The 12,870-nt window shown below is 41.8% G+C and overlaps 2 protein-coding genes across 11 annotated transcripts in view; one reads left to right on the top strand and one right to left on the bottom strand.

Moving 5' to 3' along the window:
* The window catches only part of LOC148110362 (uncharacterized), a 296,218-nt gene that overhangs the window by 266,316 nt on the left and 17,032 nt on the right, over window positions 1-12,870 (top strand). For 8 of the 9 annotated variants that reach the window (XR_015723896.1, XR_015723897.1, XR_015723898.1 and 5 more), the window contains one exon: window positions 3,996-6,252. Coding sequence is in view for 1 of the 9 variants with exons in the window: in XM_087860880.1 (XP_087717006.1) it covers window positions 3,996-4,020 (25 nt within the window). In the remaining 8 variants the exon portion in view is untranslated. Of the gene's footprint in view, window positions 1-3,995; window positions 6,253-12,870 lie in introns of those variants that run through there. The other variant, XR_015723895.1, reaches the window with a different exon arrangement.
* The window catches only part of MDFIC (MyoD family inhibitor domain containing), an 85,098-nt gene that overhangs the window by 22,611 nt on the left and 49,617 nt on the right, over window positions 1-12,870 (bottom strand). For both annotated transcript variants that reach the window (XM_045792804.2, XM_045792803.2), the window contains exon 4: window positions 10,006-10,281. In XM_045792804.2, the coding sequence (XP_045648760.1) occupies window positions 10,006-10,281 (276 nt within the window). The remainder of the gene's footprint in view (window positions 1-10,005; window positions 10,282-12,870) is intronic.

A 12,870-nucleotide genomic window follows, 5' to 3' on the forward strand; every position in this document is an offset into this window, starting at 1 on the left:
TTTGTCCCCATCACAACACCAAAAGTATGAAGGTCACCACTGACCTTCAATGTCAGGGGTCACCTCTCACTCATCTTTTTGGATTTCTCCGTTGCATTTGACTCTTGAAACACTCTGTTCATTTGGTTTCCAAGCTGTCCCTCTTTCATGGTGCCTTCTTCTCCATCACCAGTTACTCATCCTTTTTAAATGGTTCCTCTTCCTTTTCTGACATCTCCATATTGGAGTAGTCCAGGGCTCCTGCATCCTGAGCAGTGGTTCTTAACTCTGCATGCATACTGAAATCCTGTGGGGAGCTTCTAAAGGAAACTCCTACCTTAGCCACCCCTACTGCATTCCAACTGAATCAGAATCTCTGGGGGCAAAGCCCGAAGAGTGGTACTTTGCTTCCTACTCCTTTGGCCCAGAAGCTCTTACTCCAAATTCTCAGATGCCAGGGTTGAGAACCCAAGCCTAGGGGATGCCATCCACCGAACATTCTATACCTTGATGACTCATAAAATATATCTCACGCTGCAGACCGATCCTCATTCCAGACTCCTCCTTTCACATCACCACTTAAATAAGGGGTATCTCAGATCCACATCCATGACCAAGATCCTTCTCTTCCTCCACCAACGAAACCTTGTTCTTCCCATAGCCTTCTCCTCTCCATTAATGACAACTCATTACTTTAGACTGCTTAGGCCAAAAACTTGGGAGTCATCCTTAACTTTTGTCTCTCACACTGAAATCTCATCATTCAGTAAATCTTATGCTGCCTTCAAAATACATTCCTGTGCAACATCTCACCACCTCCATCACTGCCGCCCTGATCCGGCACAGAGCAGGCCTCTTCAGCCGTCTAGAGTGGGCTCTCAGCACCAGAGGCAGGTGATGCTTAAAAATGGTAAGTTAGATCATGTCCTTCATCTGTTCAAAATCCTTACAATAGCTTGTCGGCATCCCCGTTATCTGCTCTCCCCTCACTATTCAAATGTCTTAGAGACATTTGATTATAGAGTAAGATGTCTGAAGGTGTCCAATGTCTTTACAACACAAGAGGTAAGAGGATTCCATTACCATCTTTCCTAAAGACTTGAGGAAAAGAATCACATCTTTTGTCAGATTCTCAAAGAAGCCAATAAACCAAAAATGAATTGCTGTGTAAAAGACTATCATAATCAATATTCCAATATATTATAGGTTAGGTCTTAACCTTTTCAAGCTTTTGCTTGCAATAGTAATTCAGTCAAGAGTAGGCAACATTAAAAGATATTAACCTGTCTACTATTTTTCTGGATTATGCAGTAGTTTCCTTACTCGTGTTTCCTATACTTTTCTTTTTAACTGCTGTTTTTACTTGTTGATGTTGTATTTCCTTTCTTATATACACACACACTCTATATATGTACTCTCTCTATATATATATACCCTCTCTATATATCTAGTATTATACTTATTTATAAGCTATGATAAATTCTAAAGTATAAGAAGCTCTAAATTTCCATCACCTGGTAGTCCAAAATGCAACAGTCAGAAATTTGGAACTCAGAATCCTAACTGCCCACCCTACCAATGCCTTCCATTCGAATGCCAGTTCTCCTGGAATGAGGTAGGAGTGGGGGCGTGAGATGGGCCTTTAATCACTTGAAGTTAGACTTCCTCATACCCAGTCATTCCACAGAAGTTACTCCGAAGGCTTCTAAGATGAATCAATCACACAACAGAGTCATCTAGGTTAGCAATTCAGTAAATGCTTCTCTGGTCGCTCACTACTCTTGCTTTGAATAATGGATATACAACTGCCTAATTCAGTATCATTGAACTCAAGAGCTGAACTCTGAAGAACCTATATGCTGGCTTGTCAGGAAGTTAACGTTATTAACCTTTTTATATAGTCAAACTTCTCCTCTCTCCTGGATCCTTTCCATCGAAATGTAAACTCATTCAAAGCTTTTCCATCTTAAAATGAAATAACATCTAACAAAACAACCTCCCTGGACCCACACTTCCAGCCTAGACTTTAACCTTTCTATAACTATTGTTATCAGTGTGTTTCCTCAACATTCCACAACCCACATCATTCCGGCTTCTCCATGAAAATGGCTCTCAATTAGGTCACCAAATGACGTCCACAATGAAATCCCACAGAATTATTTCAGTATTCATCCTGCTGAACCTGTCAATTATCTGGTGCAGTCCTTTTCCTAAAACGTTCTTTCCATGACACTACCCTTTCCAATTTTTTTCTCAGCAAGATAATCACCCTCCTCTCTTTGCCTCTGACCTCTCCCATAGGTTACCTTATCAGTGTCTTGGCCTCACTACGACTTACTCTATTTGACATCACCTGTGGAGAAGAGTCTGAACTTTCCATGGCATTATCTCCCAAGCACGCAAGTTGAACGCCCCTTCCCAGCCCACCAAACTGGCTGGCCTCCAGTGATCCCGGAGTCACTTAGTTTTCAGCCATCTGATCTTTTCTCTTAAATCTCTTAAGAAAACTCCTCCAAATTCACAGTTTCCAATATTCTATGAGAATATAAATTAGCGTACTTGGTTCTAACTCCTTCCAAGCTCCAAAGTGTGTATTTCCGAATGCTCTTGGAGTGTAGATCATCATTTACTCAACTCATGGTCATCCTCAAACTATACTGAGCTATTCATGATTTCCTAATTTCTATTCACTTTCCCAACTAATTGAACTAGAAAAATAAGGACAGTCCTGATTAGGACGGATGTCTGACTGCTGTTCAGTTCTACTCACTTTTAACCCTGGGCTGGGACTCAGCTCTTAATCCTGAAACCCTCAAGAAAACCTCCAGTTCTCATTGCTCACATTCAGCAAAAGTCTTCTCTGTGCTGACACCACCTAAACTTTTCATCACGAATGCAAAAATTAAAACAATGGTACAATAGGGTCCTAAGATTTATTCAATTTTTCCATTAAGCTCTTATTCTGAAGCTGGGTTTCTAAGAGCTGGATTTCTAAAGTCTCCTCACTCTGCCACCCCACACCCCAGAGCTTCCTGACCAATCTATCTGTATCTCCATTGTTTTATTTCCTCCCCACCCACCTCCTGAGTGAATGCTAAGTTAATTTAAATTGTTAGAGCAAAGGTCTAAGCAACGTGTCTACAAAACCCAGAAGCCAAAGGTAAACGAGGTGAAATTCATACGTAGCTGCTGGCTTCTCTCTCTTCTTTCACCTGGCCTGCAGAGCGCTCAGCTCTTTCAATCTGAGGTGTTTCAAATGTTAAATTATATGTATTTCAGGACCTTATAAAATCTTTTCTGTGCTCATCAAACTGATGGGTCTGAGGATAATTTACTCTAGAACATAAATTATAGAGTTAACTTATTTTCCTAAACTCTAAAGGAAGTGCGTTTGTTTAAATATTTGCATTTGGCCCTAAAGACACACTTACCATTTATAAATACTTTGGATAGATAATTGGTTCAATTTTTAAAAAACAGCTGATTAAATAAGTGAGTAAAAATGATTTATATGTGAGGAATGATTTATCCTTTGACACCGTCAGCTTTGATCATGCCTTCTTTCCTCACACACCCATCTCACTGTATTACTGTTGTTCCATTTCGTTTGTTAGTTGAGCAGTAAAATTTACTAAAAGCCTGTTTTCCACTGGACTGGCAAATACTGCCTCGGAAAGCAGAATTCTAAACCTTTCTCCCACACAATCATTTTGACATGGAATGGAAGGCACTGTGCCTGAGAAAACAGCACAAAACAAAACACCATCCAAGCAAATGAAGTATTTTGAGGAATGCAGCAACGTATCTTGCCAAAGCCACAGAAAGTTTGTTTCTGGAAGCTCAGATTATAACACCACGGTCATATCATAAAATCCTATTATTCGTCCACTAAAATACTTGTATTTCTATAATTACAGGCAAAACTGACATTTTTATGGGGGAAAATGTAAGATTTTATATTATGTAACTGAGAATGAACAATTTAATTTGAATTTTACCTTTTTTCCTGGTTTTAGGAGTTGGGAGCATGTTGTTGACTAAACACCTCAAGGAATGATGAGGGTGAGAGGCAAAAGTTCGGTTCGCCTGGCTCTGACCTCATATTTGCACTCGTATGGCTCCATATTCTCTCCCTTGAGGATGTCAGCCACGATGTCTATGGATTGTTGAAGAACAGGTACCTATGTTCTCAGGTTTATACTCCTTACTTGCTTCAGCATCAGCTGAACACTTACTATAAGCCAGGCTCCAGGCTCTGCTGGAAATTAGAAGAGTAAGACAGAGGCTTTGCCTTCAGTGAGATTAGGTTTTAGTGCAGGAAGACAGATAAACTTCCGCATCACTGTGCATGTGGAAGGTGCTACGGGGACGCAGAAGCGGGGCAATGAGCACAAAACTGACATCAGGGGATGATGCCCAAGTTAAGTTCTGCAAACAATGTGCACAGGTCACAAAGGCAAAGAAAATCATTAGAACATTCCATGCTCAGGGGAGAGAAGCAGCCAGGGCATTTAGTTGTGCCACTTAACCACAGGTCCAGGGCCCTCTAACGATCGCAGTAAAGGCATACTTTCAAACACATGGAGTTATGGCAAGGTTTGCAGATGGTAAGGACGGTAGGGGGGGGCAGACCTGTCTGATCACCTTGTGAGCTTTTCAGACTGTCCTGCTGAGTTCTGCTAAATCCCCTTTGAAGGCTGTGCGCCCCACCCAGACACTCCCATGCAGGCCTGTGCTCCTCCGGCTGACACTCCCATGCCCTGTCCCTCTTGTATATACAGTGACAAAGTACTACACTACGAATACAAGGGGAAATACACCAAAAGAGGGGAGGAGGCAGAGTCTAAAAAGGTAGGAAGCCAACAGGATAGTTAGAAGAAGGGGAAGCAGAGAGAATTAGTAAAATTTGAAGACTGGGCTTAGGTCCCTCCAAAGGCTTCCTAGAGCGTGGTAGCATCCCAGCTCAGCAAGTCTAAAGTAATTCATCACGTCACGTATGGCAGTTCTTCCTAACAAACACGCGAAAGGACGGTAAAGGCAGTTGGTGTGTGGTGCTCACTACGTAGCCCATTGAACCCATGGAACTTCTGCATTATGGAGAGAAAAGAATTTTTTTCAAAGAAATGCATACTGGCTATAAAATGGCGTCCTTCCTAGAAGCAGGAAGAGCAGGACATCCCAGGATTGCTGTGGACTTATCCTTTGTCACATTTCCAGTCATATTGCTCCTCATTCAGCTTTGACAACAGTGAAATGCTTATGCCTCTCTGAACAAAACACAGTCATTCAGAACACCCCCTGAGCCGTGCAGGTCTCCCTCTACCCTATCTATCGAGTCACCATCCAGGCACTGTCTTCTCCAGGAAGTTAACCCCTGTGAGCTCCTTAAGTGTCACTGCTGTCATTGTCATCAAACACTTCCTCTGGGCCAGACTGCTGTTCTAACTCCAAGGAATTCGACAGCAACTCCTCTTTACAACAATCCTATGAAGTAGGTACGAATAACATCCCCATTTTACATTGAAAACACTGAGGCATAAAGCCTACCCCAGGACACATTGCTAAAGCCAATATTTGAACACCAGCAGACTGCTTCCAGCACCTGTGCGCTCCTCACTAGGCCACATGGCATCTGCGTGATTAAAAATGAGACGGATCCGGGGTGCCTGGGTAGCTCGGTCGGTTAAGCGTCTGCCTTCAGTGTGGGGGTCCTGGGATTGAGCCCCACACGGGGCTCCCGGCGCAGCAGGTAGTCTGCTTCTCCCTCTGTAACTTGTCCCTTGCTTGTGCTCACTCTCTCAAATAAAATCTTAAAAAAAAAAAAAAAATCCTAGGTACTGCTACATCCAGGTTCTTGACTGTCTTGTTCAACATTTATGTGCTATGAGCGTCTGGAGTTGGACATGTATACATGACGGCACATTAACCTGAAAGGTATAAAATCTGTTCTAAAAACATCTTTGTTGAAACTTAAGTTTTACACAAATATAGAGCTGTAACGGGCACACCTGAAATGTTAGGATTTAGTGTTCCTATGGTAAGAAAAGTGACTTAGCGTCTAATGAAAACCCTTGGCAATTTGAATATTATATGATACTAAATTATACTATAATTATTTCAAAGGTCAAGAATCTTAAACATTTAGTCTTAAAACTCTCCACCTGGGTGATGCAATCAGAAAATTAAAGTATGTATGAAAATATTTAATTATACAAAACAAGTAGAACTCTACCTATTTAATATCCTTTAAATAAAAGGTACAATATTTTCCAACATGGGTATTTTTTTTCCTCTATTGCATAAAAGGGACTTTTTAAAATAACATTTTCTAATGCATACGAGTACACATTTTCCAGTGCTCGTTTGAAGGAAGAGTGGGATAAAGGTGTGCGAAATAGAACACTGTATCACCTGATCTGGCAGGAAACTCTAGAAAGCTACTGTACTGGGCACCAGGATAAATTAATAAACAACGGACTCATCTGAGTCCAGCCTCTTCAGGAGATTACTGCTTGATTGATTGATAGGAAAGGAAAACAAGCACAGGTCAAAAGTGTGCAAATTCTTTTGAAAATTTTAGGAGGCAAAGAGCCCTGCCTAACCCACCAGTAACCCGGTCAACACTGGATGCGGTGTGGGAATGACCAGTCATTACCTTGACCTTACGGAACTCCAAGGTGTGTCTGCGGTTGAATCTCATTTCCACCACATACCAACTGATCTGGGGCGGGGGGGGGGGGGGGGTTCACTTGACCTGTCTGTGCCTCAGTTTCATTTACAATGAGATAATTACATAGAGTTGATGGACTCACAGTGCTATCGGGAGGGTACAAGGAGATCATGAGTGCAGCAGGAACACAGAATGAATAACTCACTCACGAACCAACAGAGCTTAAAAAGAGAACTGATGGTGCGCGTTTCTACTTGCACTCAGGCCGAACCTAAGCCACAGTTAGAGCTTAGAAGATCTTGCCAACACACGGACTCCAGTACGGGGCTAGGTCAGTCTTTAGCTCTGTGGGAGCAAGGGGCCCCCAACTTAGGGTTTTTCTAAACTTGATCAGCCAAGAGGCCCCTACTTCTTTTAATGAAGTAACATGAAATAGTTACTTAATTCCATCATCTGAGCCAGAAAAATGCCCCTCTACTTGTCACTGTTCTTTCTGTGCAACACAAAAATAACCACAAGCACCGTTTGTCCAGAAAAAACACACATTGTCAAACTGCGGTTAGCTGATTTTGAGGTTTACAGTGAATGACTTTGCTATTCATGTGCTCATTTTACTGGGAGAGAAACAGGCACAGACCATAAAGACTGAAGAAAATGTAAAACAAAAACAAAACTGAGAAAACTATTAAGCCCCTCTGTATTTTTTGAATACTTTCTGTCCATTTTTATTCATGTCCTAAATCAAGCCCATTCAAGACCTACTGTTCTGATATACAGACCTCCTGAAATCCAGATGCCAGCCCTGTGCATCCAGACCATCCCGGCCCTTGCCCGGTCCCCCTCTGCGGGCATACAGTTTCTGCTCCACCAGGAATCCCGTCTGCCGTCGAGCAAGAAACCCGCCCCTCAGTGGAGCAGTTCTGCTGTGAGGATAGCATCCCAGAATCTTGGAACCCATGCTAACTTGGAAGATTTCTCCTCCCAACTCTTTTATAGAAAAAGCAGCCCCAGAGAAGCCCGAGTCACCCAGAGGGCTGGTGGCCGCACTCGCAACGTCGGTTCTTTCACTTGCCATCTGCCCGTTCTGTCCTTTTTTGTTAAGCCACAGCACATTTGCCAGTGAAGAAACACCTAACTTCAAAACTGAAAAGTCAGGGCTCAACTTTAAACAGCATCAAAAAGCATGAGGACACCTTAGAGACTACATATGAACCGGGACAAAGACATTTTCGTCTGGATTTGAGCAATCACAACACCTGGAACATACAACTGGCTAAGTTCCATAGCCTCACAGCCAAGTTCTGGACAGGACACTCTACAATATACTTAGACCTCTTCATTTGTGTTCCGTAGGACTCGTACCCCCAGTCCAATCTGGAAAGCATTTTGTGATAAAGAGCAGGATTATCCTTAGTCCTTATCCCCCTTGTACACTCACGGGACTGAGTGAGGGAGAAGGAGACAAAGGGGGAGAGTAGAACTCTTTCAACACTACTGATTTGCCTCGTCTTTTGTATGTTACCTAGGAGGCTGCATTCCTGGGGCGCCTGGGTGGCTCTGTTGGTTAAGCGTCTGACTCCTGATTTCAGCACAGGTCATGATCACAGGGTTGTGGACTGAGCCCGTGTCGGGCTCCATGCTGGGTATGGAGCCTGCTTAAGACACTCCCTCTCCTCCTCGCCCCACTCACAGTCTCTCTCTTCCTCTCTCTCCAATAAATAAAAAATCTTAAAAAAAAAAAAAAAAAAAGCGTTCCTCCATCAGAAATAACTTCAGACATGGTATTAAAAATAAGAAAATGAAAAATTTTGTACCAATTCCATAAGCTATTTCAAGTTGGACTGATATGCACCTTGGAGGATGGATAGATCATTCTTTAAAATAAGTAAATATCAAATGGCAAATAAGAGGTTAAGGCTGTAATAAGTAAATTCAAATGTATAAAACAAGTAGATTTCAATTATTTCACCCAATCACCTAGAAGCAAAGATACTCTAAAGAAAATTGCATTGCCTTCCCAACTCCTCTGAGAGCCAGTTTAGTTAACAGCCTACCTCTGCTTCAGAGATGACCATACAGCTTACATGTCAAACTCATTTTAAAGTGTCAATCATGTCCCTTTCAATCTAATTAGTTTGGAAAGTAGTGTCACTGACCTAGAACTATGCAGACCATTTATTATCATATCATTTGATCAACCTAACACTTTACCTCAGTTGAGTTTGAGACACCTGTAGCCAAAATGTAATATCCTTTCTCCCACTCAATCCTGGTAACTCTCGATACAATTTCCTATTTACAACTCAATTTATCTCTATGAATAAGCATGGCCAACTTCACAGAAGCATCGACAGAATCTGCCTTATTTAAGATTTCATGGTAATTAAAATTGAAAGGTAAGGGGAATAAGAAAAATCCGATACAGCTGAACTAGCGGGGGGGAAAGATACATCTACATCTATATTTAGAAAACAGATTTGAATTTCCGGATCCCAAGAACTGCTAAAGGAGAGGAAAGAGGAAGAACAGAGGAACACGGATAGGCTGGCAGAAATGTGGGACCTTATACATGGTAGGAAGACTATACTTTTTGAAAGAAAATATAATATGGCAAGCTGTTTGTATAAAAGGAGTCTGTGGGTTTTAAACCCACTGTCATCAGATGTTTGTATTATAATAAAGAAAACCTTTCTCAGGTTCCTAGTATTTAACCTGACTTTGACCTGGCCAAGGGCAGGATGAAGCAGAACTGAAGACATAATAAGTAGCTCCTGAGAGGTCAGAGAGTACCCAGGCACCTCCGCGGGAGGAGCTGAAGGCCAGAGCACAGTGAGCAGGAATGGGGGGGGGGGGCGTGGCAGCGCGGGGGCTGGAAGATGCGAGCCAGTGAAGCCACAGAGATCACCTGGCCCACTCTCTGGCAACAACATGAGGAACACCAAATCTTTTTCTCATTTTAGTGTTGCGTATTTAAGAACTCATTTGCAAGACAACAAGCAGGTCATCTTCTCTCTGAACCACAGAATAACCGCACGAACCAGGGACAGAGAATATACATGCATCCATCACCAGCTTACTGCAATCAGATTTTTAAACATGGTATTAAAAACAGTATACTGGTTCTATTTAAAGTAATGACTCCTCACTCTAGAAGATAATCATCTAAAGCAGGATGTCAGCTGCTGGCACTTCTTTCCTAGCCTGCATTTCCCTTGGGAGAGGTTGCATTTTACCAAAATTCCTACTTGTCTGAAAGATAAGCAAGATTCTTCATTCATGTTGGCTTGATCAAGTAGTTATTGGTGAATATGATTTTACATCCGGTCAAATAAAATAAGCACGTATCTCCAACTTACCTTCAGGTGAAGAGCCTGTCTTTTGGGAAAAGACAGCATTTACTTTACTCTTCTTACTGATATCGCTGTTTACAGACAAGCTGGACTGAATTTTTCTATGCATTTTGTGAGAAACAGGTGCTGAAAGTCTTCGATTATCTGCAGATACATGTTTGGCCCCGTGGTGAATTCCATTTCCATTGCTCAGACTTGGGTGGCCGTTCTTTATCTTGATGGTTTCTTCCTCACTTGGTTCCTGTGAGCACGTTGGAAGCTGAGGCAAGCGCTGGGGTTGGGCTAAACAACAGGAAAAGTTGATTCAGTTAAAAAAAATATTTGAAAATCATCAAAATATATACAGGAAAGTCCCAAAATATATTCAGAAGAATGTCCAGACTTTTTTTTTCTTCTGGGCTTTACCCATGGTTCTACACAATGGAGATAAAGAAAAAAAGGAAGGGCGCCTGGGTGGCTCAGTTGCTTAAGCATCTGCCTGGGGCTCAGGTCATGATCCCAGGGTCCTGGAATCAAGCCCCACATTAGGCTCCCTGCTCAGCGGGGAGTCTCCTTCTCCCTTCTCCCTGCGGCTCCCCCTGCTTGTGCTCTCTTGCTCTCTGTCAAATAAATAAATAAAATCTTGAAAAAAAAAAAGGAAAAAGGAAATATTAATAAACATGGACACAGAGAGAACAAAATTAGTTAAAAAGGGCAAGTGGGACAGGGTCATCAAAAGTGACTTTACACAAGGAATATAAAAACAGTAGAAAAGACTGCTTTGTTAATTTTTAAGAAAATTTAAGTTGGAAATCTCAAAAAGTTATTCCACACTCATTCAACAGTAAGTGTTTGTTTTCTATGTACGGGGTCCCTCTTTTGAGTGCTAGACACATGGCACTATTATCTCAATATCCCTGATAATGGGATAAAATATGTAATCATCTTTTGAGATAAAAGGAAAAGAACAATGAATCCAAGTATCAAAGCTGGACAATACAGAAAGAAATACAGTTGTCTTCAATTTCATTTCACTTAAATAATTTAAGTAATCTCTCCACCCAATGTGGGGCTCCAACTCATGACCCCGAGATCAAGAGTCGCATGTTCTTCCGACTGAGCCAGCCAGGCACCCTTTCGATTTCATTTTAAGTCCTGGAGAAAACCTTTTCTATCTTTATTTTTTAATTTGATATAAAAATAAACCACCTATGAAAAGGGAATAGAAGAGAGCTTCCTTAATCTGATAAAACACATCTGCTGAAATTAAAAGTCAGCACTTCAGAAATGCTCCCATTTAGGTCAGGACCAAGAAAACGCGGCCCAGCTTCACCCCTCTTATTCGACATTACACTGAAGGTACTGGTGAAAGCGATACAACATGAAAAAAAAATTAATAGGTCTGAATAAAAATATTTTTGAGATGCATACCTAAATTGAATGTTCTAGGGGAAATTTAGGAGACTACAAACCCTGAAACACTAAGAATTTAACAAGATATATACAAAATCAACCACATTAAAATCAACAAATTTCCTCTATGCCAACAGTAACCAAACAGCAAATATACAAGAAAAAAATGAACTCTTTACCATATCAAAAAAAAAAAATAAAGAAAAAAGAAAAGGCCCCCCCAAACCTCCCATCAGTATCTAAGAATTAAGCTAGAGCAAAAATGGGCTGAGATTTTATGGCAAAAAATCACAGAACATAAGGACATAAAACCCTACTAAATGTAGAGTAAATATTAATTCTCCCCAATTTATTTATTTAGTGTAATTTCCATAAAATTTCCAACAAGCTTTTACATGGAACTTGAGAAGCTGATCCAAAAATTTGTAAGGAAAAGTAACCAAGAATCACTAAAGCAATTTTAAGGAAGTAAAAGAGGGTTGCAGAACTTGACTTAGTACATATATAGTCTTCTAAGAAACTCCAGGAACTAAAGCCATGTGTGGTGGGTCCAGGCACAAACAACCAGGGAAAAAATAGAGCTCCAAATATGTGTGTTTGCACACCTAAGTGCATATATACCTTATAGAGATAAATTACAGATGCATTAAATTGTCTATATATGAAAAGCAAAACATTTCAGATTGAAAAAACATATAAGAGGGTGCCTGGGTGGCGCAGTTAAGCATAGGACTTTTGGTTTCAGCTCAGGTCATGACCCCAGCGTCCTGGGATCAGCCCCTGGGGCTCCCTGCTCAGCAGGGAGTCTGCTTCTCCCTCTCCCACCCCCCCTGCTCCTGCTCTCTTGTGTGCAGGGGCACTCTCAAATAAATAAATAAAATCTTTAAAAAGAGTATAAGAGACTTAATACCATGGTACTAAGGAGGAACAAATTTGATTCTTTGGACAATGAATCATAAAAAAGCAGGATGACTATCATTTGGGCTGCCTGGAATTTCTGAACACCCTCACAGATTTTTGGTCAATTCCTCTATCCCATTCTTCCACTCCTCTGCAGCTAGGGGACAGGTATGTGGCCTAAGTCCTACCAAGCACCAGGATGACTTGTATGCAGCAGTGGCCAAAGCAAGACTGCAGCCACACCGGGGAGGTGGAACTCTCAGCACAAGCAATGCAGGTGTTTATTGGTCTTGGCAGGGGGGTGCAGTGTCTGATATCCACTCCCTAGCAGACCGTGGGCTCATGGTGCAGCAGTGGGGTTTTCGACAGAGAAGCCCCACTGAATGGATGTGGATGATCTTAGCTGTGTAACTCCTGGGAGGGTCTGTGTGCTGATAATGAGGGAGAAGGCTAGCTCAGGACGGAGCACAAGCCACACACCCTGCAACATCCCCGCCCCCCTGCCCCCACTCAGGGCGGGGATACGTGTGACATTCCTCCAGGAAGCTCCCAACTGTCTCGATATTAATGCCTTACTAG

This window comes from Ursus americanus, chromosome 3 (genome assembly GCF_024610735.1).
Source record: "Ursus americanus isolate L20-20 chromosome 3, mUrsAme1.1.p, whole genome shotgun sequence".
NCBI classification, from domain to species: Eukaryota; Metazoa; Chordata; class Mammalia; order Carnivora; family Ursidae; genus Ursus; species Ursus americanus.